This window comes from Mirounga angustirostris, unplaced genomic scaffold, assembly GCF_029215605.1.
Source record: "Mirounga angustirostris isolate CCGP_5_RB_7025 unplaced genomic scaffold, mMirAng1.0.hap1 SCAF_2, whole genome shotgun sequence".
In the NCBI taxonomy this organism is placed as follows: Eukaryota; Metazoa; Chordata; class Mammalia; order Carnivora; family Phocidae; genus Mirounga; species Mirounga angustirostris.
Genome location: NW_026991710.1, coordinates 186651454 through 186677784, shown reverse-complemented (window position 1 = coordinate 186677784; position 26331 = coordinate 186651454). Strand labels below are relative to the sequence as shown.

At 44.7% G+C, this 26331-nt stretch overlaps 1 protein-coding gene and 2 long non-coding RNA genes across 6 annotated transcripts; 2 read left to right on the top strand and 1 right to left on the bottom strand.

Moving 5' to 3' along the window:
- Positions 1-12331, bottom strand: LOC123847847 (uncharacterized). 4 transcript variants are annotated; one of them, XR_008506463.2, is made up of 8 exons: positions 11627-12331; positions 11045-11118; positions 9708-9752; positions 5684-5761; positions 4691-4861; positions 3961-4165; positions 1257-3245; positions 1-1165 (listed from the first exon to the last, which is right to left on the bottom strand). It is a non-coding gene; the product is annotated as an uncharacterized LOC123847847 (long non-coding RNA). The 4 variants fall into 4 exon arrangements; XR_006791614.3 differs by having other exon boundaries at positions 1-2057; positions 3084-3245; positions 11627-12324; XR_008506461.2 differs by having other exon boundaries at positions 3084-3245; positions 11627-12323.
- On the top strand, positions 12219-20896 carry LOC135363706 (uncharacterized). Its single transcript, XR_010409730.1, has 2 exons — positions 12219-12318; positions 20849-20896. It is a non-coding gene; the product is annotated as an uncharacterized LOC135363706 (long non-coding RNA).
- A 958-nt stretch (positions 20897-21854) lies between these two features.
- SLC25A4 (solute carrier family 25 member 4) lies at positions 21855-25846 on the top strand. Its single transcript, XM_045871118.1, has 4 exons — positions 21855-22111; positions 23415-23901; positions 24385-24525; positions 25400-25846. Exons 1-4 carry the CDS (start codon positions 22001-22003, stop codon positions 25555-25557), a joined length of 897 nt encoding a protein of 298 aa, XP_045727074.1. The 5' UTR covers positions 21855-22000; the 3' UTR covers positions 25558-25846.
- The last annotated feature ends 485 nt before the right edge of the window (positions 25847-26331 follow it).

The following is a 26331-nucleotide window of genomic DNA, read 5'->3' as shown; positions in this document are numbered from 1 at the left end:
AGCAACCCTCAGTTTGTTTCCTGCGATTAAGAATTCCTCATATCAGTGAGATCATATGATACATGTCTTTCTCTGTTTGACTTATTTCACTCAACATAATACCCTCCAGTTCCATCCACGTCGTTGCAAACGGCAAGATCTCATTCCTTTTGATGGCTGCATAATATTCCATTGTATATATATACCACTTCTTCTTTATCCATTCATCTGTCGATGGACATCTTGGCTCTTTCCACAGTTTGGCTATTGTGGACATTGCTGCTATAAACATCGGGGTGCACGTACCCTTTCGGATCCCTACTTTTGTATCTTTGGGGTAAATACCCAGTAGTGCAATTGCTGGATCATATGGTAGCTCTATTTTCAACTTTTTGAGGAACCTCCATACAGTTTTCCAGAGTGGCTGCACCAGCTTGCATTCCCACCAACAATGTAGGAGGGTTCCCCTTTCTCCGCATCCCCGCCAACATCTGTCGTTTCCTGACTTGTTAATTTTAGCCATTCTGACTGGTGTGAGGTGGTATCTCATGGAGGTTTTGATTTGGATTTCCCTGATGCCGAGCGATATTGAGCGCTTTTTCATGTGTCTGTTGGCCATTTGGATGTCTTCTTTGGAAAAATGTCTGTTCATGTCTTCTGCCCATTTCTTGATTGGATTCTTTGTTCTTTGGGTGTTGAGTTTGATGAGTTCTTTATAGATTTTGGATACTAGCCCTTTATCTGATATGTCATTGGCAAATATCTTCTCCCATTCTGTCAGTTGTCCTTTGGTTTTGTTGACTGTTTCCTTTGCTGTGCAAAAGCTTTTTATCTTGATGAAGTCCCAATAGTTCATTTTTGCCCTTGCTTCCCTTGCCTTTGGCGATGTTTCTAGGAAGACGGCATCTTATTTAATTTCCAGTTTTAATCCACTGGCCTTTGGGGAGGTCTCCTTGGACAGCCTCTTTGGTCTCGGTGGTGCCACAGACAATCACAGGAGGACCGTGAGGCCACCGCTGCGGCGAGCAGTCCTTATGCTGGTGTGGCGGTGGCAGCAAGAATTAATGAGGCTCCAGGGCAAAAGTGCATCTCAGGGGAACAGAGGGGGGATTTTCTAGTCTAGCTGACTCTGACTCAACCAGAAGATTCTCTTTCCGGTATTCACCCTGGGCACTCTGGTTTTGTTCTATGAAGAAAGGTGACTATTGTTATATGCACATACTTTACAATGTCAAAGTATAAACATAGGTGGCTTTCTTCATCTGTGGAGTTTTTACCTGAAACTTTTGTGGTGTTTGATGATCCATTGTGATCCTCAATCCCCAGGTTTTTTTTTTTTTTTAAAGATTTTATTTGTTTGACAGAGAGAGAGACAGTGAGAGGGGGAACATAAGCAGGGGGATGGGAGAGGGAGAAGCAGGCTTCCCGCCGAGCAGGGAGCCCGATGCGGGGCTCCATCCCAGGACCCTGGATCATGACCTGAGCCGAAAGCAGACGCCCAATGACTGAGCCACCCAGGTGCCCCGAATCCCCAGGTTTTTAAGAGTCACATATCGTTTGAGAACACCTGTTCCGTTCTCATCATACCTGCATTAGTAGAAGTGATTCATGCAATTTTATACATAAGTTTTATGAAACTGTAAGTACATTATCTCAAGATGGCAAATGTGAGAGACTTGGGCCACCCATTTCCCCCTGTGGGTCTAAACCAAACAACACTATTAATCACAGTGTTCTTTTTGTTAAGCCTAGACTCAGCTTCAAAAATTTTCTCAACTTCTACCAGACATCTGGCAATGGCAAATTTTTTATTTATATAAAAAATATATTTATTTATATATGTGTGTGTGTACATATACACATACATAATAGATATGTCCATTCTTTTCATTTTTAAAACGAACAGTTCTCGGGCGCCTGGGTGGCTCAGTCGGTTGAGCGACTGCCTTCGGCTCAGGTCATGATCCTGGAGTCCCGGGATCGAGTCCCGCGTCGGGCTCCCTGCTCGGCAGAGAGTCTGCTTCTCCCTCTGCCCTTCACCCTGCTCGTGCTCTCTCTCTCAAATAAATAAATAAAATCTTTAAAAAAAAATAAATAAATAAAATAAATAAAACGAACAGTTCTCTAAAAATTCTATACCAGCCCACGTGTCCTGCTTTTGAGTTAAAAAAAAAATTATCACTCTATGCACACCATGTATACCCCAACCAACTGAGCCACCCAGGTGCCCCCCCCCTTTTTTTTAAAGATTTTATTTATTTATTTGAGACGTATACCCCTACACACGTAATTATGGAGAAATGCATCATCTAATGGCCGATGCTTTGCCCTCAGAGAATGACCATAAACCTTTGGCTTGTTAACCGGTTCCTTCTGCCCTTCCTGATAGCCAATAGCTATGCATCATTTGCAACTTGAGGTGAAGATCGGACATGAAGAACACAGTGAAGCAGCACAAATATGACAGCTCAGTAGCACAAGCTCTGGAGTTCAGCACCGAGTAGGCTCCAAATCTATATCCTAACTCTGCAATTTGTAAGTTCTTCTAATTTCTCTCTGAGTCTCAGATTCTTATAAAATGGAGAACGTAACACCTCCCTCACAGGGTTGTTAAGAAGTAAATGAGGGGGCACCTAGGTGGCTCAGTTGGTTAAGCGACTGCCTTCGGCTCAGGTCATGATCCTGGAGTCCAGGGATCGAGTCCTACATCGGGTTCCCTGCTCAGCGGGGAGTCTGCTTCTCCCTCTAACCCTCCCCCCTCTCATGCTCTCTCTCTCTATCTCATTCTCTCTCTCAAATAAATAAATAAAATCTTAAAAAAAAAAAAGAATCAATAAAGTCATCAAGGTGGAGCATCTTGGGTAATATAACCATTAATACAGAGGGGAGGGCGCCTGGGTGGCTCAGTTGGTTGGGCGACTGCTTTCAGCTCAGGTCATGATCCCGGAGTCCTGGGATCGAGTCCCGCATCAGGCTCCCGGCTCGGCGGGGAGCCTGCTTCTCCCTCTGACCCTCCCCCCTCTCATGCTCTCTCTATCTCATTCTCTCTCAAATGAATAAATAAAATCTTTAAAAAAAAAAAAAAAGAAGTAAATGAGGGACACCTGGGTGGCTCAGTCGGTTAGGCATCCGACTCTTGGTTTCGGCTCAGGTCATGATCTCAGGGTCATGGGATCAAGCCCCACATGGGGCTCTGCACTCGGCGTGGAGTCTGCTTGAGTTCTCTCTCTCCCTCTCCCACGGCCCCTCCTCTCCTCTTCCTCTCTCTAAAGAAGAAAAAAAGAAAGTAAATGGTATTTTGGATAAAGAGCCTAGTACACTGTGCAGCAATTAATAGGCCCCCAACAAATGGCCTTCATGATGGCCAAGTGGGACCTATTCCATAGCTGACCACAATTCAAAGCCCAGTCTAACACAGGGGCTGGGGCATGGCTGACAGAGGCAAAAGCTGAGGGAAAATTACAAAGTAGGGCTCGGGCTCCTCTGTTCAACACACATTTACTGAAAAAAAAAGGATTAAAATATAAAATTTTAAAAAAATAATTTTTTTAAAGAAATGAGCATTAATAGGGCGCCTGGGTGGCTCAGTCGTTAAGCGTCTGCCTTCGGCTCAGGTCATGATCCCAGGGTCCTGGGATCGAGTCCCACATTGGGCTCCCTGCTCGGCAGGAAGCCTGCTTCTCGCTCTCACACTCCCCCTGCTTGTGTTCCTGCTCTCGCTATCTCTCTCTCTGTCAAATAAATAAATAAAATCTTAAAAAAAAAAAAAAAGAAATGAGCATTAATAAATGAGTGTCCACCATATGCCAGGTCCCATGCTGGGCACTGGAGTCCAAAATGAGAAGGGAACAAGGGATGAGAGCAGAGGGTGGGAAGCCCTCTACCCCTAGACCCTCCCTATCACTACCCATCTGGCTTGAAATTCAAAGCCCAGCAAATTCAAGATACAGAGATGTGTTTTCATGGATAATAATATCACACCTTTTCTTTGCAGTTCCAAGAGGTATGGATCAGTATTTGTTCTGTGGTAAGTGAAATTTACTTGAGATGAAAGTTACCGTTGCCAAAGTTTTCAAACCCCATTTCCTTCATATGAAAACCTAATTTGTTAAGAATTTCCTTAAATTCTGGCCAGAGTACTATTCTTTCATCTTCTGTGTTTTTCCATGGTGTGAGATCCAGGAACCTGTTTGTAATAAAAAGAACAACAGATTGGCTAAAATGTGACTTACATTCCACTACAGATATCTATGAATAGATTCCCACTGACTTGATCCCTTGAATTGTATTATTTGGGTTATTAATGTGAAAGGAGGATATAACCTATAAAACCATGCATGTCCAAGACAAACGCCTCCTATAAAACAAGTAACCCTAGGGGCGCCTGGGTGGCTCAGTTGGTTAAGCAACTGCCTTCGGCTCAGGTCATGATCCTGGAGTCCCTGGATCGAGTCCCGCATCAGGCTCCCTGCTCGGCGGGGAGTCTGCTTCTCCCTCTGACACTCCCCCTTCTCATGCTCTCTCTCTCTATCTCATTCTCTCTCTCAAATAAATAAACAAAAAATCTTAAAAAAAATTAAAAAAAAACAAAAACAAGTAACCCTATAAATTCCAATATTAGCTCTTGGGCATTCTGAGTTTGCTCGCACACACTAATTAAACGCATGCACCGATTTGTTCATTAGGTCAAGAGCAGAGAGGAGGTGTCCACCTTTTTGGGGCTTTTCCTTTGACATCTGCATGGACCTGCGAGGATGTCAACAGTGCCCCCTGCCTTCTGTTAAAATGGTCAAACCTGGTGGGAATTCCTGAGGGAAGGGGTTCCTTAACTGCTGTGTACAACTCTTCAAAGCTTATCATGATCTAGTCTTGGAGTTTCAGCCTGTAAGAAATTAAGAACACAGGAGAAGGGAAACGGGGAAACATTGAGACATATTCCATATACAAATAGAAGATCATAGTTCTATCCCAGCAGACACAACAACCAGATCCCTTTTTAAAATGTTTATCCCTTTTAGCTCAGATATTATGTTTTAGCTTTTAAGATGCTGTCTTGAGGAGCACCTGGCTGGCTCAGTCGTTAAGCGTCTGCCTTTGGCTCAGGTCATGATCCCAGGCTCCTGGGATCGAGCCCCGCATCAGGCTCCCTGCCCCGCGGGAAGCCTGCTTCTCCCTCTCCCACTCCCCCTGCTTGTGTTCCCTCTCTCGCTGTGTCTCTCTCTGTCAAATAAATAAATAAAATCTTAAAAAGAAAAAAGATGCTGTCTTGAATTTTACAAGTTTATTCAAGGGGATGTGAAACAGAATTAGTAATCTAAATTAAAATGAAGACAGCAGACTTTGAAACAAGGGTTACCAGTCATAAAGCAAGTCTTCATAAATATACGTTGTGTGTTTATGTGTGTGTGCGAGGGAGGAAAAGAAGACAGAGAGAGAGAGAGAGAGAGAGGACCGATTGTAATCCTGCTTGCCTATATGGCAGGGTTGGGTTTTGTGTTGTACTGTGGTAGAAGTTGGATTGTAGAAGACAGAAGGAAAGACTGACAGCAGGGAAACATTCTTAATTCCTCTGATGCCTGCCCTGCCGGCTGAACCACCCCCCAACTCCACAGCCCTCAGCCCTCAGTTCGCCCTTCCTGTGCTCCTACTTCGTGTGGACTGAGTGACTTACGCTGGTCAAAAGGCTCTGTGCCAGGTGACATACCTGTGCAGGGGTTGTTGATGCTGCTTGGGACTGATATATCTTCTCAGAAATTTAGACAACACCATGAGAAGCCCATCTCTATGAGAATTCAAGGATCCACAGGAACAAAAATAAGATACAGTGATAAGAAAAGAAGAAAGGTTGGCCCTATTGGTCATTGATGGTACTAGGGGTTGTTTCTATCCTAGAAATGGTATGACCTTCAACCTTGGTCATCTTTCCTCCCTCTTCTCCTTCCGGATCCTGTTTAATTAATTCACAAATTCAATAAAAAGTTATTGAGAACTGAACACTTAACCAAACACTGGGATCCAAAGGTCATGAAGACATGGTCTCTGCTACCACAAATGTTGGTCTAGTTGGGGACAGCCAAGTATATCATGATTAGTGCAGAGCAGAGTACAGAAGCTAGAAGGACCCTAATACAGCCACTTGAAGCAGAATGAAGGCTGAGACACAGGATGAAGAATGTGTGTCAGGGAAGGTTACCTAGAAAGGACAAGGCTTGGGGTGAATTTTGAAGGATGAGCAACCAGTGAGTGGGCAAAAAGTGTGTGTGTGTGTGTGTGAATGAGAGTGAGCAGGGGGTGAGGAATTGGACAGAAGCCATATAAGGAAACAGCTGAAGAAGAAGGTGAGAGAAAGCTAGATGTGTGCGGAGTATTGCAGGTGGATCATAGGGCTGGGGTGGCAGATGCGCAGAGGTGTGGAGGCGTGGAGAGAGACTGGAAAGAGAGGAGGCCAGGGAGGTGTGTGGGGTCAGGTTGCAAGAGACCTTAAGTAGCAGTGGCAGGAACAGGAACAGGAACAGGTAAGGAACTGCTTTGTACCCTGAAAGCTGTAGAGTACCATGGGAGGACAGTAAGCAGAGGAGACAAATCAGATGGATGTTATGGAATGATTGCTTTGGCCGCAATGAAGTCACTGGCCTAGCAAAGGGCCAGACCAGAGGCAGGGTAAAGAGTTGAGAGTTAGGGCGCCTGGGTGGCTCAGTTGGTTAAGCGACTGCCTTCGGCTCAGGTATGATCCCGGAGTCCCGGGATCGAGTCCCGCATCGGGCTCCCTGCTCGGCAGGGAGTCTGCTCCCTCTGACCCTCCCCCCTCTCATGTGCTCTCTCTCTCCTCTCATCCTCTCTCTCAAATAAATAAATAAAATCTTAAAAAAAAAAAAAAAAAAGAGTTGAGTTACTGATGGAAGCCGGGTGAGAGCCTGACGAGTGGTAGTGTAGAAAGGAGGGGATGGGCGTAAGCAGGGCTAAGTAAACATATTTAAGAATTTCTCTCCACCCTCCTTCATGGAGCCCAGCTACCTCCAGCACAGTCAAGGAACCTTGGCCCTTTTAGAGTCTGAGAAATATACTCTGCAAACAGAGTGGGGCAATGTACCCTAAATTCTTGAGTGTGACTTCAACTCCTGTTTTTGTTGGTTTGTTTTTTTAATTTTTTTTTTAATGATCAACATTAAATCCTCTCCAGGTTTCCACTCCAGCCCCTCTACTCACCTCAGGAGGCTAGTCATCTTCCTGGCCTAAGAGCCAGGAGGACCTAGTTTGAGTCTTTAATGCTGAGTACTTCCTGGGACACTACAGAGATAGGCCCCAGCCCTTTATGCTATATATGATTTTGGAAGTGATTTCTCCTGGCCAGGCCCAGACACAATAGGTAATCCTTATGGAAAAATGGTAACATTTAAAAAATAAAAACCAACTTAATTAAAAGAAAAAAGTAATTAATATCATTACGCTGCCCAAAGATAATCACTCCTAACATTTTGCTGTTCGACATTCGTGTTCTTTTTCTGTGTGTATTATTAACATAGATGAGATTATTATTATATAGTTTTATACAGACAGATAGATCCTAATACCTTGTTCTTTTCACCTCACCTTATTATATGAACATTACTCGTGTTATTACAAACTTTTGGGGAAGGGTTATTTTCCTGGCTGTGTGATATTCCATCATGTGTGTGATGTTTACTTAGCCATTTCCCTAATGGTGGTTATTAGATTCATTCCAAGTTCTATTATAAATAACTCTCTAATGAAGATTTTTATGCAACCAGCTTTTCTCTGCATTTTCAATGATTTTCTTGAGGTAACTTTCCATTAGAATTACTGAGTCAAAGAAAATAAATATTTAACCTTCTTAATACAATTACCTCCATCAAGTCTACAAGTGGGTACTCTCTCCATCAATGGATAAAAGTGTGAAGATATGAGTTTGAAGCCAATTCTACTTCTTTTTTTTTTAAGATTTTATTTATTTATTTGACAGAGAGAGAGAGAGAGAGCCCAAGCAGGGGGAGGAACAGAGGGCGAGGGAGAAGCAGGCTCCCCACTGAGCAAGGAGCCTGATGTGGGGCTTGATCCCAGGACCCTGAGATCATGACCTGAGCCAAAGGCAGATGCTTAACTGACTGAGCCACCCCGAAGCTAATTCCATTGCTTATTGACTGAATTATTTGGGGCAAGTTGTTTAACCTCTCTGAGTCTAAGCTTCGTTATCTGTAAAATGGAGATGCCTACCTCACAGAATCATGAAATTTAAAAGATGTAGCATGTAATTGGGCACAAGGTCTGGTGCGCAGTAAGTGTTCAACCTAAATATTGGTTCCTTCTTCCCTTCTGCTATTCCTTTTTCCATTGTTGGGTAAAAATGAAATGACCTTCAGGTTTCTTCCATTTCCTATTAGTCAGGCATTTAGATCATGGTTGCAACATCTTAACCACAAGGCATGTGAAGTAGATAACTGCACAATAAGGGCACACTGTTTGTATTTGGCTTATAGAACCTTCTGATACTATGTAATTGAATTGCTAATAAATACTTGGTACATTTGTTACTGTTACTGCATTTCTGAACAGAGCTAGTGTTTTATATATTTTTCTATTTTTTCCTTATGCAAATTATTTACCAGCTCTGGTCTCAGCCTCCCCATCAGAAAAAATAAGGATAATACCTGTCCTATCTTTTTGTGGAATGAGCATTTCTTGCTAACTATGGAGCTTTTTACTCACAGACCAACAACCCACACACTGAACGAGATACAGATAGGATTAGCCACACAAGTCAGAGACACACAAAAGGAAGAGGAAAGAAGAAACTAACCTTTATCCAAAGTTTGTATTTTATGAATATTAATCACACACACACACACAATCATGAGAGGTGCTTCACAGGTACTCAGATTTAACAGACAGGGAAACTGAAATCCAGCAAGGTTAAGCAACTTTCTCAAGTTGCCAAGACACAACACTAAACCGTATCCTGAAATGCAGAAGGGCACGCTTCTGTTATATTGGCTTAGTCATTATTAACACTATCGTGGAGTTGAACAATTCATTGTTTTACTAACTTGCACGTTATTGCTTAGAGAGAAAAGCACAAGGTAAATTCATCTGGGAAATTTATTTTCTTAGTTCTGCTCAAAGGACCCCTTTAAAGGAAGCCGCATTGATAACTACAGTACATCAGTGACACCAGGGGAAACTGATGTGTGTGTGGTGAGGGGAAGGAAGAGTGAAAGCGATTTCACGATCCCTTAGTTTCATTTGTTTTCACATTATAAAATATATAAATTGGAAGACAGTTCAGAAAGGAGAGGCACAGAAGGAAAAGGCTTCTTCTATTCCTGAGAGCTCCTTTCACAGAAATATTCTTAGGACCAGTCAGAGTGATACCCCCACGCTACCCCCAAAAGGAATAAAGATGCAGGCAAAAAATTGGCCAAGAGTGTAAACTAAAAAACAAATATTTCTATCAGGTAAAACTACATGAAATTGCAGCTTTGTAGGCCCAAATCAGTCAAATATCATCATTTTCATGTTTCCACCTATATATGTGACATTGTTCCCTAAGTCTCGAGAGAGTTGTTTCTGGGAACTGACTTCAAAAGTGCCACTTGGTAGTTAGGGTTTTGGTGAGCTATTGCTTTTAAGTTCTATTTATCACTTTTAAAATGGAACTCAGAAATATTTTGACAGATATTTCAAACCACGTAAAAGAAAAATAACTTAATTACCACTGAATCTGTCTTCCAAGTCCTGTGCTTCTTTCATTTCTTCACCTGAAAAATCACACATAGAATAGGTAGAGTAGCTTTGCATATAATTTGGTGGCTAAATGCATAATACTGTATAGGAATATTTACATTACTCCAGCTATGGGAGGGGGTATTAAATAAGGGACTAGAAGCTCTGCTGCCCACTAGTTGTGTGCAAAGCTTGAGCAAAGTCACTCACCTTTCTGGACTTCAGTTTACATCTATATAAAATAAAGATAGTAACTTGCCTCGTGGAGTAATTTGTGAGTATGACATGAAACGTTATGAAGTGGGAGACCTTTATAATTATGAAGTTGTTATAAAATTACAAGAGCTGGTTATTGTATGTTAATAAAGAGCAATGCTGTGGATCACTGAGCATTATATCTCTGGTTTGAAAGAAGCTTTGATTGTTTTCAGTTACCTCTTGCAGGGTAAGGAGAGAGCCATCTACAAAGACAGGCTTCGCTTGATCCCAACCAACACCAAAGATAACGTGTCTGTGCTCTTGTTGACCAGTGAATGTGTTTAGTGTAGACAGACCCATCTCTAAGATTACTCTGTGGGCTTAACTGATGTAAACAGGCTTCACAAGGGGATCAGATCGATTGGGCAATTACGAAGTGCCCATTTTATGATTCCAGTTGTGTGGAGAGATGGTTGAAGACCACCTGGTTTCCTAGATTTTACCTATTTGCATATTCAGTGCATTCAGCCAATGTCACCTCAGCAAGTAGTCAGCGAGCATTCTTAGAAGATCTGCTTGGGCCCGGCGCCAAGACAAAGACCTGGCCATTGCCCTCCAGGGCCTCCCACCTGAGCCTGGGGGCCAGACAGGTGACTTATAACCAGGCTGTGGTAGCCAGCAGAGAAGACTTAAAAAGCTGTAGGGAAAGGGAGGAGGGAGAGAGCAATTCCAGCAGAAACCATTTATCAGGAAGCTCGGTTGAGAAGGAGGAATTAAGTCAAAGTGGGTGGCTAGGAAGGGAAGGAATTCAAATAGGTGGATTGTTCGATACAGGAAACCAGGAGGCTAGGTGGCCGGTCACCTGCCAGCTAAAGGCAGAATATGAGTAGAGATTGGGGGCTGGTGGTGCTGAGAGGGCTTTGAAGGCCAGCCAGGAACTGAGGCATTAGGACTTTATTCTGTAGGAAGCAGGGAGACATCCTAAAGGCCTCCAAGCAGGCACATAACGCAAACCAAGATGGAGGTCAGGTCTCTCATCTGAGGGTAGGTGGGGAGATTAAGGAACCTTTCGCTTCCCACTGACGCAGGAGCCCTGAAAGGCAGACATCCCTCAGGGTAGGCAACTGACCTGAACCGTAAGTTCCTTGAAGGGCAGGGTCAGGGTCTTAGTCACGTTTGTTTCCTTGCTGTCAAGCACAATGCCTGGTGATTAAAAAAGAAAGAGACAGGAAGGAGGGAGGGAGAGAGGAAGAACATTTGCTGAACGAATCAAATTCAGGCAGGGGTATGAATGCACTGGGATGCAGGCTGAGCCCGGGCCCCACAGGGCGAGTGTCTCACGGTCCAGCCCCAGCTTGGAGGGGTCGGGCAAGAGCCTCCCACCAACCCGGAGAAAGTTGCTCTCAAAACAGAGGTCGTAGCGCCTACCTCCGTTCTGCAGGACAACTAACCGTGACCACGGACGTGAAGGGCTTAGTCCAGGGAGCCGCACAAAGCGGTCACTGAATTAAGTTTGGGGGAGCTCAGTGTCCTGCAGGATGGTAGACACAGTGAAGGAACCTCTGGGGCCGGTGAAGGCCCGGAGGACGCTGGGCTTAGCGAGGAGGGGGGGCTCGTGTTCCCGCGTCGCACGCGAGCAGGACAAGCCCCCCCTCCCCACCCCCCCCCCCCGAGCCGGAGCGGACCCCCCGCCGCGCGCCCGCCCACTCACCTGCGGGCCGGCGCCCGCGGGCTCCGCTTGGGCAGCGCCCGAGCCCTGCGGGGCTCCCCCGGGGCGCCGTCTCCCCCGACGGCCGCGGCGCGGGGCCGGAGCCCGGGTGTCCGCCGCCCCGGGACCGCGCCGCGCGCTCGCAGGCGCTCCGGACGCCGCGGGGGTCGGGAGGGACGCGCGGAAGGCCGCGCCCTGCTTTCGCGGTCTCTGCCGCGGCGGTTTGGGGAGCCGCGGGTTGAGAAGGGGGCACCAAGACTGCAGAGTGCTCCGATGAGCGCCAGCGCCCTTCCGGCCTCCCCTCCACTGCCGCCGCCGCCCCGAGATCGCGCCCCTCGTCGCGCAGCCTCCGTCCCCGGCGTCCCTGGATTCTGTCCCGGAGGGGGCGCGAGGCGCAGGGCGGGCTGGAGGCTGGCACCGGCCGCGGCCCCAGCGCGCAGCACGCCTTCCGCACGGCGCTTCTCCGGAAGCCGAGGGAAGAGCCCTAGGGCGCGGACCCGACCCCAGCCGCACCCCGGGGTGGGTCTGCCACCCCAGGGCCCGAGCTGCCCCCCGGAGGCGCCCGGGGGCGGAGCGCGGGCGCCTGCCCGGCCCTCCCGGCGCAGGGATCTGGTCGCGCCGCGGGGTCGGTGGCCCGGGTGGGGGCCCGGGTGTTGGGGTCCTCTGAACCGCAGGCATGGGCCGGGCACGAGAAGGTAACTGCAAGAAAGGGGTTAATCTGAAAATAGCTCATTCTTTGTTCTTTGTATATTAAGCAAATCATCCCGCTCACCTCTGGATAAATCAGAAAACAGCCAAGATTTACCGAGTTAGGCAGCAGGTCCTACCGCCTCCCTAGCTCTCTGTTTTCTCAAAACAGCTACTACGGGCTGTGTACCTCTCTACACAGCTTCTCCGGGAAGGTTAGAATAAACAGGTCTTCTCCTTACCAGGACGTTCTATTAGCATTCCATGTTCTTTGCATTTCCACGTCAATTTTAGAATCAGTTTGTCAAGTTCTACCCCCAAAAGAGCTTGCAGGGATTTTGATCAGGGTTGCATTGGATCTGTTTTGTCAAATTTATTCCTAAATATTTCATATTTTTTATGCTATTGTAAATGTCATTTTTAAAAATATTTTATTTATTTAATTTAGAGAGAGCGCGCGCGCGAGCGAGCGAGCAGGGGGAAGGGCAAAGGGAGAGGGAAAGAATCCCAAATAGGCTCCCCGCTGAGCAGGCAGCCCGACCTGGGGCTGGATCTCAGGACCAGGACATCCTGACCTGAGCGGAATCAAGAGGCGGTGGCTTAACCACTGAGCCACCCAGGTGCCCTGTAAAAGTTACTTCTTAATTGAATTTCCAAGGGTTTAATGCTAGTATATAGAAATACAATTGATTTTTGTACATTGATCTCTTATTCTACTAAACCTTGATACTGGATTTCTAGCTCCCAGAACTGTGAGAAAATAAAGTTTTGCTGTGTTGAAGCACCCAATTTGTGGAAATTTGTTACAGCAGCCCTAGGAAATGAATACAAAGATATTGCAGTCCTCAACTGTAATTGTGGATTTGTCTATTTCTCCTTGTAATTACATCAATTTCTGTTTCATGTATCTTAAAGCTCTGTTTTTAGATGAATAAACATATAGGATTGTTGTGTCCTCTTGAGAAACCAACACCTTCCTCCTTATGAAATGATCTTCTTCACCCCTCATGACATTCTTTCTCTTACAGCTTTTTCTACCTGTTTACTTTTAGCCTATTTGTGTCTTATGTTTAAAGTGCATTTCTTATGGCAGGCAGGTACTTGGGGTCTTGCTTTCTTTTCCCATATGATAGTCACTGCTTTGACTTTATTCTTTTTGTTTACTAGTTTGAGGCTTCATTTGTATGTCTTTTTAAAAGTAGGGAGGTTTTTTTCCCCCGGTAGTTTCATGTACTATTGACAAGTTTTTAGTAAAAATCAGAGACCTGGAATGGCTACATATGATCTCCCTCTAGTGGCCACATTGAATTAATGTTATGAAATTCAAACTGTTGTTTCAGAGCACAACCTCTCCCTGGCAAGCTATGCCTATTAAACAGTTGTGTCAACCTCTTATTAATATGACTTTAGTGTTTCCCACAGCAGTGAATAAACCCCTCATGGTCCCAAGAGATGCCCAGTGTTTAAATAGTCCAAGAAGGGAAACTCGGCAATCTTGAAACCTGACAGTATAGTAGCCACCCAAAATAATTAACCGTTATGGTGTTATTAATACCTTAATAAGAAATTCAGAAAATATATAATGGTTGACGTAGGATAGTCATGGAAAATAAGGAATGAAAATGATGACTTTCAAAAACATTCAGAAGACAAATAGAAAGCCTAAAATAAAGTGACAGAAATAAACATTTTAAATATGTGTAGTCATTCCTTTGCAGCTTCCTTTGAATCTATAATTATTTCAACAAAATTTAACATATCAGTGGTCATGATAAATGGACATGGATCCAAACTCTCTAGCCAAAAGAATCAACATTTTTCTTAAAAAAGGAAAAAAATAAAATATGGACGTTTACAGAGAACGTACATAAAACATACAGAATGGAGAAAAGTAAAGGGCTAGAAAAAGACTAACTAAGAGAATACAGACCAAATGACACCAGGTATTGCTTTGTTCCTTTAGGGGGAAAAGACTTTAAGGTGAAAGCATTAATGCAGATAAAGAGGATCACAACTTAAGGATTAAAAGTTAAATTTACTAGGAAGGAATAACAATTCAAATCTTGTATTCCTTTAAAATTAAAACCCTAAAATATGTAAAGGAAAATTTGACAGAGCCACAAGGAGCGATTGATAAGACAACCATTAGCGTGGCTATGATTTTATATGGCAGACAATCGTTATAATCATATTTCTGCTAGTATAATTACTACTACTTTATATGATGAAATTCTGTATACCTATATTTCATACTGCTCCACAAAAACTATGGAAAAAGTTGAGAACTGTTGCACTAGAAATTGAAGCATTTTATTTCCTATTGATTGAACAACTATTATGTTTAAGGTATCATGGTGTCTTCTATATGCTAAAAGAGTAAGCTGTTGTACTTATTTCGTTTAGCCATTTAAAAATGTGTTAGCTGGCGGGGTCTGGGTGGCTCAGTCAGTTAAGCGTCTGACTCTTGATTTTGGCTCGGGTCATGATCTCGGGGAGATGGAGCTCTGTGCTGATGATGGAACCTCCTTAGGATTCTCTGTTTCCCTTTGGTCTGCCTCTCCCCAACGCCTCCCCCCCCCCACGTTCTCTTTTCTCTCTCTCTCTCTCTAAAAAAAAAAATGCAAAAGCTGGAGTTTCATAGAGCATTGTAGGGAAAACTATAGCTTTCTCTAACTATAGTTATAGCCCTGAAGTTCCTCCCTCCCCCATCTCTCTCTCTCTGTCAATTAAGTCTGTGTCTCCTTAAATAAATAAATGTGCTTGATGGAACAAGCAACAGTAAAGAATTTCGAAAATTATGATATGTCTTTGGTATATTTTCTTTTAAAACTAAGAAAATACTATAGCAAGTACAAATATTGGCTTAGAAACTCAACTGTGCAAGGCAACCTAATTTCTATTAAGAGACTCCATTCTGTCACGTGGTGAAAACAATTTGGGTCCCTTTTTCTCTTCCCCTTTGGCAATGATTTACATATAAATCCCAGGGATTTCTATAGTACTAAAGATGGGAAGGGAGGGGCATATGGTCTGGATCTTCACCTATCCATGCGGGCATCAGCTGCCAGGTCCTTATCCCCTTCTGGTCTTCGGTCACCACTCCATCAAGGTCATTCTTGACATTTGCCTCATTTCCAACCATGACACTCTCCAGGTCTGGCTTGTTTTCAGCTAACTTGGTTGTCCTTGGATACAAAATGCTGTTCTGCTTCTCCCAGGCCACACTGTGGCAGGAGAAACTAATGCGGGCTCTCAAAGGTCCTTTGAACCAGCAGGCTACCCTTCAGGTACTGGAATGTGTTCTCCTGTTCCCTTATTATCCTCGATGAGCTCTGTAAGGCTGTCTCTGATCTGTGTACTAACACATCACCCAGTCATTTATCTCCTGGCTTCTTGCTGCCTCTCTGAGCTGGAGGAGAGTACCGCACCCCTATTTCTCAAGGACCCACACTGACCTTCCTTTCTCCCCAGGTTTGGGGAAACTTGATGTAATCTTTGGAAGGATGGGGTGGGCAGGAAAATTTGCTTTTCTTCAGGTATTCTACCAAATCTACTTTTTATACTTGAAATCCTTCTCTTTTGGAAATTCTAATTCTAATGCTAAGAATAGTTTTCATTTTCTCTGCTTTCCGAATGTTTTTCTTTTCCCCTGAGGCCATGACACAGAATGTCTATCTATCTGCATGAGAAAAGGGTCATGGGAAACAAACAAGCATATAGGAAAAAAACCCTCATGCGTTAAAATAGCAAAATATTGTTATTCAACAGTACAGAGGAGCAAAAATGGTCTCACTGATAACATTTATTAAACATTGATTTTAATAGTAACAGGGATTATCCTGTTGATGAAGCGAAAGCAGAGGTGCCCCTGAATCATAAAAAAGGTGGTGTGGTGTTTTAGTATGCAGGACAGACAGACTTACAGACTTCATTGAAATGCTTTTAAAAATGATGGGTGGGGGGTGTCTGGGTGGCTCAGTCAGTTGAGCGTCTGCCTTCGCTCAGGTCATGATCCAGGGGTCCTGGGATTGAGCCCCACGTCGGGCTCCTTGCCCAGTGGGGAGTCTGCTTCTCCCTCTGTCTACCTCTCTGCCTACTTGTGCTCTCTCTCTTTCTCTGTCAAATAAATAAATAAAATCTTAAAAAAGATGGGTAGGGGGCACCTGGCTGGCTCAGTTGGAAGAGCAGGCGACTCTTGATCTTGGGTCGTGAGTTCAAGCCCCACATTGGGTGTAGAGGTTACTTAAATAAAACTTTAAAAAAATTATTGGTAAGTTGTATGAAACACTAAATACTGGGAAAGCCATTTCAAAAGGTACTTAAAAATCAATCACGTCAACTCCAAGTAAGTAATGGCTTTATTCACAGAGAATGCAAGTCAGAAACCAGAAGTGTCAATGTGGAAGGTAGATAGTTATAGCCGGAGGCATTATTACTACCCATAAAATTAAGCTTAATTGTGCAATAAAATACCGAATATGCTTGTTGGAGTCTTGGATAAAGTAAGGAGGAGATGCTAAGATTATGAATGGCAGAGAAGTTATGGAACTCTCTTTAGCAAGGGGCTCTACCTGTGTTAGTTGGGGATGGAGAGTGCCCCAGCTCCCCTGCCTCCAGCAACCACTGAGCTACTTTCTCCAGGGATCAGGGCCTTCCAGAAGAAGTCCCTCTCTCTGAACACCTTTTTATTTTTTATGATTCAGGGACTCCTCTGCCACCAGAAATCACATCTTTTAAATAATAGTGACTAAAATCTTTCTAACCAAACTTTTTGTTTCATAAGCATCCATAAAATGTTAATAAGACAAACTTTGACTGAAGTACCCCATTGACAGTCATTCAGCTGGGAGTACAACCAGACCCCAGATGGACCCTGTCCCACTGCACGGGAATCGCTATGTAGACATCAGAAGTATGTGTGTTCCTGCCACGTCAGCACCTCTCTCTAGGACAACAATCTTACCTTTCTGATTTTCCTATCACCAGGAGCCTCCAAAGTTTTCAGTGTCTTAAGTGAGGATGCAATAATGCTTGTTGAAAGATTTTGAAAAAGAAAAAAGTGAATGATTGAATAAATAAATTAGGTGTTAGTGGTTCAGATAATCTCTATGTTGATGTGGAAAAGTAGGAGGAAAATGCATACCCAAGGGAGCTGACTACTAAAGGTAAGAAGGTTCTAGAATGAACAATGGGTTAAAAAAAAAGACACATTTTGTAGTTTCATAGTTTTGCTTGGCATTAGCTACAATAGGAACCGGTAGTTGAAGCATGGTTGAAGGAATCCTCATAACTTCTGAAGGTATGTGGTGTGCATGTTCACTTTAATGGCACCTGATTATAAAGAACTTGTCAATTAAGATATTGTTCTTATTAGCTAAGCTACCCTGAGCAAGAATTGCAGAGAAATATTGCATTTGTTTTGTTTTGCCTTTTTGAAAGGAATGCATCAATGTGAATGTGTCTATTAAATACTTTTGAATGAAATTCAGAAATTCATGTGGGGTCTTACATGATCAAAAAAAAATAAACTTTCAGAATTCATTCCTCTCTGCTTAATGCTGAAATTTACCATGTGAACAAATAGTAAGGTATGTTCTAATTACTAACAGTTTTAGATCTATACCTACACACATTGTCAGCACTATAAACAAATCCTTAAATGTTTTTTCTTTATTTCTTGTGCCTTTTACTCTTTAGCAGATCCCATTCTCTATTCCCAGTTTGGTAAAATATTTAAGACTCTTTAAAAGTTTCTACTAAGGGCGCCTGGGTGGCTCAGTCGGTTAAGCGACTGCCTTCGGCTCAGGTCATGATCCTGGAGTCCCGGGATCGAGTCCCGCATCGGGCTCCCTGCTCGGCAGGGAGTCTGCTTCTCCCTCTGACCCTCCTCCCTCTCATGCTCTCTCTATCTCATTCTCTCTGTCTCAAATAAATAAATAAAATCTTAAAAAAAAAAAATTAAAAAAAAAAAAGTTTCTACTAAAAATAAAAAAGACTAGCTCAATACCCTACTCTCATTTCTAGACAGCCCTGTCCCCCCCACCCCGCCCCACTACCCAGCCTCTAGGACACCATGCCACATTTGAAAGCAGAGTTTTCTCTCTGATATCCCAGATGCCTTGTCCATTCTCATGCTGGCAGAAAACCACTGAGTGCTGGGATCGGTGGGTAGACACATGTTCTGCTGAGCACCATTCTCTCCCCTGCCTGTGTAAGTGATACCTGGATCTTGTGATCACAGGCAGCTCATGCTCCTGAGGGCATCTGAGGTCTCTCTTTTCTGAGAAAGTCCATGAAGGAAGAGGACAGTGTATAGATTTCCGTGGAAAACCTCTTGTCAAGGATTCCAGCTACAGCTTGCCCTACATGACAGGATAATTGGACAGAAGCCAAGAAGAAATATGATATCTTCCATTTAGAAAATATAATAAATTGTGATTAGTAAAGTCAAGTGCAACAAAGATGATAATACTTCCTGAATTAATGTTAATATTTAATTTAATTTTAATATCTGTTAAAAATCTTCTAGTGATATTTAACTAATTGAACAACTTGATAAAAAAACAATTCCAGACATAGAAGCCGACAAACCTTTTTTTTTTAAGTGGTTATAGAATCACATATAAGTTGTTCTTTTTTAAAGATCAATGATCAAATAAATGAGTCATGGTATGGTGATTTCACTAATTAAAGCTATTATAAGAACATAATATATGACAAACTAGAATTAGTAATCCAAGGCAAATAACGGAGAAAAGAAAATATCTACTTAAGAACTAGAGTTGGGGCGGGGGGATCCCTGGGTGGCTCAGTCGGTTAAGCATCCAATTCTTGGTTTCGGCTCAGGTCATGAACTTGGGGTCATGAGATTGAGTCCTGCGTTGGACTCTGCTCAGCACCGAGTCTGTTTCAGGTTCTCTCTCTTCCCACTCTGCTCCTCCCCCCACTTGCTCCTGTGTGTGCATGCTCTCTCTCTCTCTCAAATAAATAAATAAAATCTTAAAAAAAACAAAAGAATTAGTGTTGGGATACCTGAGAATGATATGGTATGAAATTAGACCAAAGAAGTAGGCGGGGCGCCTGGGTGGCTCAGTCGGTTAAGCTTCTGCCTTCTGCTCAGCTCATGATTTGGGGGTCCTGGGATTGAGCCCTGTGTGGGGCTCCCTGCTCAGCAGGGAGTCTGCTTCTCCCTCTCCCTCTGCTCCTCACCCTGCTTGTGCTCTCTTTCAAATAAATAAATAAAATCTTAAAAAAAAAAAAAAAGAAGTAGAAGGAAATAGGCTAGTAGGGCAAATAGACTACTATATCTACAAAAGAGATACATTTACATCAGAACATGAAGTATATCATCATATGGATCTGTTCATATTTAAATAAATAACAATGTTAGAACAATGTAAGAAAAAATATCAAAAGAAAAACAACAGAATGAAAAGTGCTTAACATACTGCTCTAAATATATAAAGAATTTTAAATATAAATACTCTGCTTTCACGCCATAGGCAGTCAAGGAAGATTAAAAATGGATACCAAAGGAAAACCCTGACAAACTAAAGCGAATCACATGGGATATGTGCAGTTTCATAGCAATTAAAGAGGTGCAAATTAGAACTCATAAAATGGCACAAATAACTAAAAGATGCTTTTTTTAAAGGCAGTGTTGGAGGAGGATCTGTAACCATTTGACATTTTGCTGGTGGGCTGCATTATTTCTGAAGAGCAACCTCTCAGTGTGTAGCAAGAGCTAAAAATCTTTTAAAACATTTAATCTACCCATTCCATTTTACATAAGAGAAAAGAGAAGGAAAAATCATAAAGGGAAAAATGAAATTTGTGCAAAGTACATAGCAGCATTATTTTTCCTAGTAAAAACAAGAAACATCTCTAATGCTCAAAGTGAAATGGTTTAGGCAACTGCTTAATATTAAGAGAATGGAATATAGCGCACTATTATGTGGATTAGGTTGATCCATAAAAATCTATACATGAGGCTGTAAGAAATAAAGCTAAGTGACAAATATGTCCACTGCTAAACAGTAAGCTTCTTGGGAGACTGAACCATCTCTTACTCATACTGAATCCGCAGGGTCAAACTTTGTTCCTGGTACAGGATAAATGCTCCAGCGCATGTTGAATGAATGCTTGAATGGCTTTTCTATTAATGCTGAATTCTTGACCTTCTGCCCGCTCTGACCTTGGTAAACTTGCATTTGCTAGCTTTCACACGGCTCGCCTAGATTTCTGGACTCTAGCCTGCCCAGCCTCAGATAAATGCATACCCTTTGTGGTCCTGGCACCTAACTGGTGACCTCTGCCCTACCGAGGGCTCCATACCCGGGGAGTCAGACAGCTTTAGTTCAGTTAACAGCTAACGTGAAGTCTGCATTCATCGGCAAGCTTGTGGGGAAAAAAATGCATAAACTTTGTCAAATGTACAAAACTGGGAAGAAACTTGAGTGAGTCTCCCCACTCCTCCGTGCCTAGCATAAAGAGGTAAATACAGACAGGGATTCGACCTTTTCTTACTTGACATCCCAGTCACCCAGGTACTCCGACGGGAAGGCTAACAGCACTAGCCTCAAGAAGCCTCCAGCTGCCCCAGAACATTCTGCCCAGAGTATGTCCCGAGATTCTGTTGACAGCGGAGTAGCACATGAAGCCCTTTCGGGATTTACAGAAGTGTCCAGTCCCCCCTGCACTCGGGCGGATTTCCCCTTTCCTGCTGGCGCTGGATGCCAGGCCCGTAAGTATTTCATGGTGGAATGAACGATTGGAATGATTGAATGGCGGGAAGAGGGGATTCGGCAGGTTGCCAGATTGTGAGGTTAGCATTTATTTTGGAGGATCTTATTAATTTGCAGAGCACACAACTCTGAATTCAGAGGCCCAAATCCAAGCAGTGAGCGTGGTGAGGGACACCGTTACAAGGAAGAGGAAAGGGCGCCTGGGTGGCTCAGTCGTTAAGCGTCTGCCTTCGGCTCAGGTCATGATCCCAGAGTCCTGGGATCGAGTCCCACATCGGGCTCCCTGCTCGGCAGGAAGCCCGCTTCTCCCTCTCCCACTCCCCCTGCTTGTGTTCCTGCTCTCGCTGTCTCTCTCTCTGTCAAATAAATAAATAACATCTTTAAAAAAAAAAAAAAAGGAAGAGGAAAAAAACCCAGCCTGAACTCCTTGGCCAGCAGCGGGTCCCGTGCAGGCCCGAGGTTAAAGAAAGCCCTGCTTGAGGCATCGGTCCCGTGTCTGTCCCCGGGTCGGCCCCAGCCTAAGCCTTCTTGTGCTATAAATACAGCGGCCCACATGCTGCAGAGACACGGTGTTCCCTCTGCTCGCCGGGACAGATAACATGAATTTGCCCTTTAAACGTCCCAAGCTGAAGGCACAGCCCCCGGCCCACCCCTGCCTCCCGGAAGCGCCTTCGCCCCGGGTGCCCTCTGCCGCGGAGGGGGACGGCGAGGGGGTGTGCAGGCACCTGCGCAGCCAATGCGCAGTGCGCGCGCGGCCCCGGGGGTGCCTCCTCCTCTCGCGAGAGCCCAGGCGGGGGATATAAGGAGGGCTGCGGGGCGAGGCGAGCGGCCCCTTCGCGTCGCGCAGGGACGGAGAGCGGGTGGCCGTGCCTGGCCGGGCGGAGGCGAGAGCGCGGGCGCGAGCGCGAGCGCGGCTCCCGGAGGCTGTGTGCGCCCGGCTGTCACCATGAGTGATCACGCGTTGAGCTTCCTGAAGGATTTCCTGGCCGGCGGCGTCGCCGCTGCCGTGTCCAAGACCGCGGTCGCCCCCATCGAGAGGGTCAAACTGCTGCTGCAGGTGGGGACGGCGCGGGCGCGGGCGCAGCGAGCCGGGTGCGGGCCGGGCAGGGCGCGGGGGACGCGGGCGAGCTGCAGCGGCGAGGGGGCGCGGGGCGGGCCAGCCGCAGCCAATCTGTGCTAGGCCACAGGCCCCGGCGCCCGGCCTACGCGAAGGGGAAGGTGCCCTCTGCGTAGACAGGTCCAGCGTCAGTAGCAGATTCCTGGTGTCGGGTGGCGCCCAGCGTTCGGGTGTCTATATATGGAAACCCACCCGGGGTAGGTTGCAGCCAGCCAGATCCTGCTCCTGGGACAGCACTGACCCTCCACTTAGGCCTCACCTTTAGATTTTCAGTGTCCCTTGCACCCTTTTTTCCTGCATCCACCTTCTACAATACAAACCTCAGAATCATTATTACTCAAAAACTCGCGTAGTGTGTCCCATGCACCATGCTGTAGGCTGACATATATTTCATTTATCTTTGTATAACCTCTGTTAGATAGATACTATTCCCCCTATTTTACAGCTGAAGAAAGAGGTTTTGAGAGATTAAGAAACAGTTTTCAGAGTAGACTCATATTGTCTTACTTACCCCGTCCCCAAATCTTTTCCTCTGCAGTCTGGTCTCTGGTTTATCAGTCTTCTCCTCATCCTCATTCTCATCCTGTCTATCGTGTTTGTCTCTACTTGCCCAAAAGGCAAGGGCCCCTCAATGAGAAACTCAGCCTCCTCAATTTGGGAGTCAAAATTATGATAAAGAAAAAACCCAACTGCTCACTCACAGCAACAAACCCCTCAATAATCAATTACTTGGATAATCTGCTTGAAAATTTTCAGGCTGTAATACCTAGTGGATTTATTCTACTTCTGTGAGAGTATCTACTCCTCTGAGATCCTGGTCTCCAGGGAGATTCAGTGAGACTGAGGAATCATTATCTCCTGCCTGTCCATCATGTTTGTTATATCAGAGCAGGTACCCTTTAGGGCAGGGATCTTTAATCATTTCAATCTCCCGATAAGCCCCTAGTGTAGTTCTGGCAGTGCATAAATGACTCTACAATGGAATCTTTTCGGTTTATTTGGGGAAGAACCTTTTCTCTCAAGTGCCCTGATAACTGAGGCAAAAGTGGATTTTTTTGGCTTGTTTCCAAGTAGCTAACGTACTTACTTAGATTTAGTTAATATCTGCTTGATTTCCCCATATATTTTTTTAAGAAAGGAAATCAAAGAGTTGTACACGTTCATTTGCTCCTGTCCACTTTCCTTCTCCCTCTGCTCTGGCCATCCTTACCCAATTCCTCCCCTCCCTCTCCTCCCCCCACAGGTCCAGCATGCCAGCCAACAGATCAGTGCCGAGAAGCAGTACAAAGGGATCATTGATTGTGTGGTGAGAATCCCCAAGGAGCAGGGCTTTCTCTCCTTCTGGAGGGGTAACCTGGCCAACGTGATCCGTTACTTCCCCACCCAAGCTCTCAACTTCGCTTTCAAGGACAAGTACAAGCAGATCTTCCTGGGGGGTGTGGACCGGCATAAGCAATTCTGGCGCTACTTTGCTGGTAACCTGGCTTCCGGTGGGGCAGCTGGGGCCACCTCCCTCTGCTTTGTCTACCCGCTGGACTTTGCTAGGACCAGGTTGGCTGCCGATGTGGGCAAGGGTGCTGCCCAGCGCGAGTTCAGTGGTCTGGGTGACTGTCTCACCAAGATCTTCAAGTCCGATGGCCTGAGGGGTCTCTACCAGGGTTTCAACGTCTCTGTCCAGGGCATCATTATCTACAGAGCGGCCTACTTCGGAGTCTATGATACTGCCAAGGGTGAGAGAGGGGCCTCAGGGGGTGCGGAGTGGGGAGGAAGAAGGTCCCCAGGGGTCTGTAACTCATGTTCTAGTCCCTGGGCTAAACGATGCTTCTGAATGAGGAGGTGGTATGGTGTGGATAAATAGCTAAAGGACTCTCCTTGTCCCCTTCTGAAATAAACTCTGGCCTTGAATTATTCAGAGAGCAAGAAGGGAGCCTGCTTCCCCCTTGGCACAGCTCTGTCAGTGACCAGGTTGAACTTGGAGCCTCTTCAACATGCCCTGTACACTGGGCACAACTCTGGCTTCCCTGGATCCAGAGGGCAGTCCCGGCTTTGGTTGGCTGCCTGGTTGTGAGGCACCCGTAATGGGCAGGGTCTTTCAGAAGGGTAGGGCATGGAGTTGGAGGTATGGTAGCCTCTTCTCCGTCCCGACTTGCCTTTGGCTGAGCTGCTGAGAGAAATCACTTCACAGCCATTTGGCTTCTTGCCTCTGCTCACAGGGATGTTGCCTGACCCCAAGAATGTGCACATTATTGTGAGCTGGATGATTGCCCAGAGTGTGACAGCGGTCGCAGGGCTGGTGTCCTACCCCTTTGACACTGTCCGCCGTAGGATGATGATGCAGTCTGGCCGGAAAGGGGGTAAGCCTGACACCTACTGGTCTCTTATTTCTCTGCCCAAGGGGCAGTTCAGTGCTCTTTCCAGTCTTCACTATTCCGGTTGTTAAAATTACGTGGTAAGAACTTAGGAAAGAAGCTTTATAGTTAGTCCCCCTTAACACTGTCAACTGTTCCTTTAGAGAAAAGAATGTGTTCCTATCAAAGAAATAAGAACATCAAAAATGAGATATTTAGAGGTGAACTTAACTAAGTATCTAATATCATAGAGGCTGTAGGCCCTTTTCCCTTAGAGCCTGGGTACAGAAATACAGGAAACTAATTAATTAGCCAGTTTATCTAAAAATAATTCTTGCTTTTGTTATCTAGCTGTTACAAGTTTTAGTGGGAGAGGGTGCTTTTGCTGGGTGCCATGGCCTGAAGCCATTTTGGCTTCCAGAGGTTGAAACATGAAACTGCCAATTTTAGCGTTGAAAAGTCAAGTATTAGTTCCATTTGCTTCAACCGAACAGTTGTTATCTCTTTTAACTGTGCCACCTTGGGCAATATAATCTGAGACTCTGCCCATAAAATTTTCTTTTCTCATCCCTAAAAAGGGGGACCACCCAGCTTAATACTTCCACTCCACCCCAGCCCCTCCCATTTTACAGTCTGACCATGTGTGAGTTAGCTAGTTAATTGCCCTAGTTCTTTACCTGATTTTGGGTGGAAGGAGTAGGATTGACAAGAAATGCTGCCTGACGGTTATGCAAGAAGGGGGTGTCTGGCTGGACACCGCATAGAGTTGGGGCTTAGAGCTCAAGTGACTGGCTTTTCTAACACTGTGTGTAGATGTCTTTCAAAGGAAAAGCCTCTTCCTCCAGAATTACAGAGCCCTTACCAACATTTGTTTCCACAGCGGATATTATGTACAGTGGGACGGTGGACTGCTGGAGGAAGATTGCAAAAGATGAAGGAGCCAAGGCTTTCTTCAAAGGTGCCTGGTCCAATGTGTTGAGAGGCATGGGCGGAGCTTTTGTATTGGTGTTGTATGATGAGATCAAAAAATACGTCTAATATAGTTAAAACTCAAGGTCATTGGTTCCAGATCCATTGTGTGGTTTAATAGACTTTTCCTATGGGAAGTAAAAGAAAGATCTGGGATAAAACCAGACTGAAAGGAATACCTCAGAAAAAAAAAGCCTCACTGAGTGTTCATTAAACCACAAATGTATTTTGTATTTATTTTACATTTAAATTCCGTCAGATAGAAAATAACTTATCATACTTGTACAATTAACTGAAGAACTGATAATGAAGAAGATAACCGAATGTGAAATCTCAATAAAGACCACTTAATGCCCCATGTTTTTTTGACTTCTTATTAACTGCTACGTGGATTTAAACATAAGACCATAAATGCATGTTCTCTAGCATGAGTCACTTATATAACTCAGTGGCCCAGCTTCTGAACGTCAGATGTTCTACTATGTATCATATGAGTACCTACAATGCTTAAAAGTTCTGGTTTTCAAACTTCGGCAGCTTTTACCCACTTTCTTTTTATCTTACCTCATGCTGTGGTGCTGGGGGCTCCAAGGTGGTGGCATGGATCCTGGCTTTCATGATCCCACCGGATTTTATGCACTTTCATGCAATCTTCAGGAACTCTGAGATTACACTAAACAGTTTCAGGAATTCTGCGAGATTAGGAAATGTTCTGTTTTAGGACCTGTAGAGAACTGTGTAATGCCTAGAATTTTATGACAGGTGGGCAGTATTCATTGACAATCAGCTAGCAGGCTAGTATTTAGTACCTGGTAGGCTCTGTGGAAGATACAAAAAGACAGG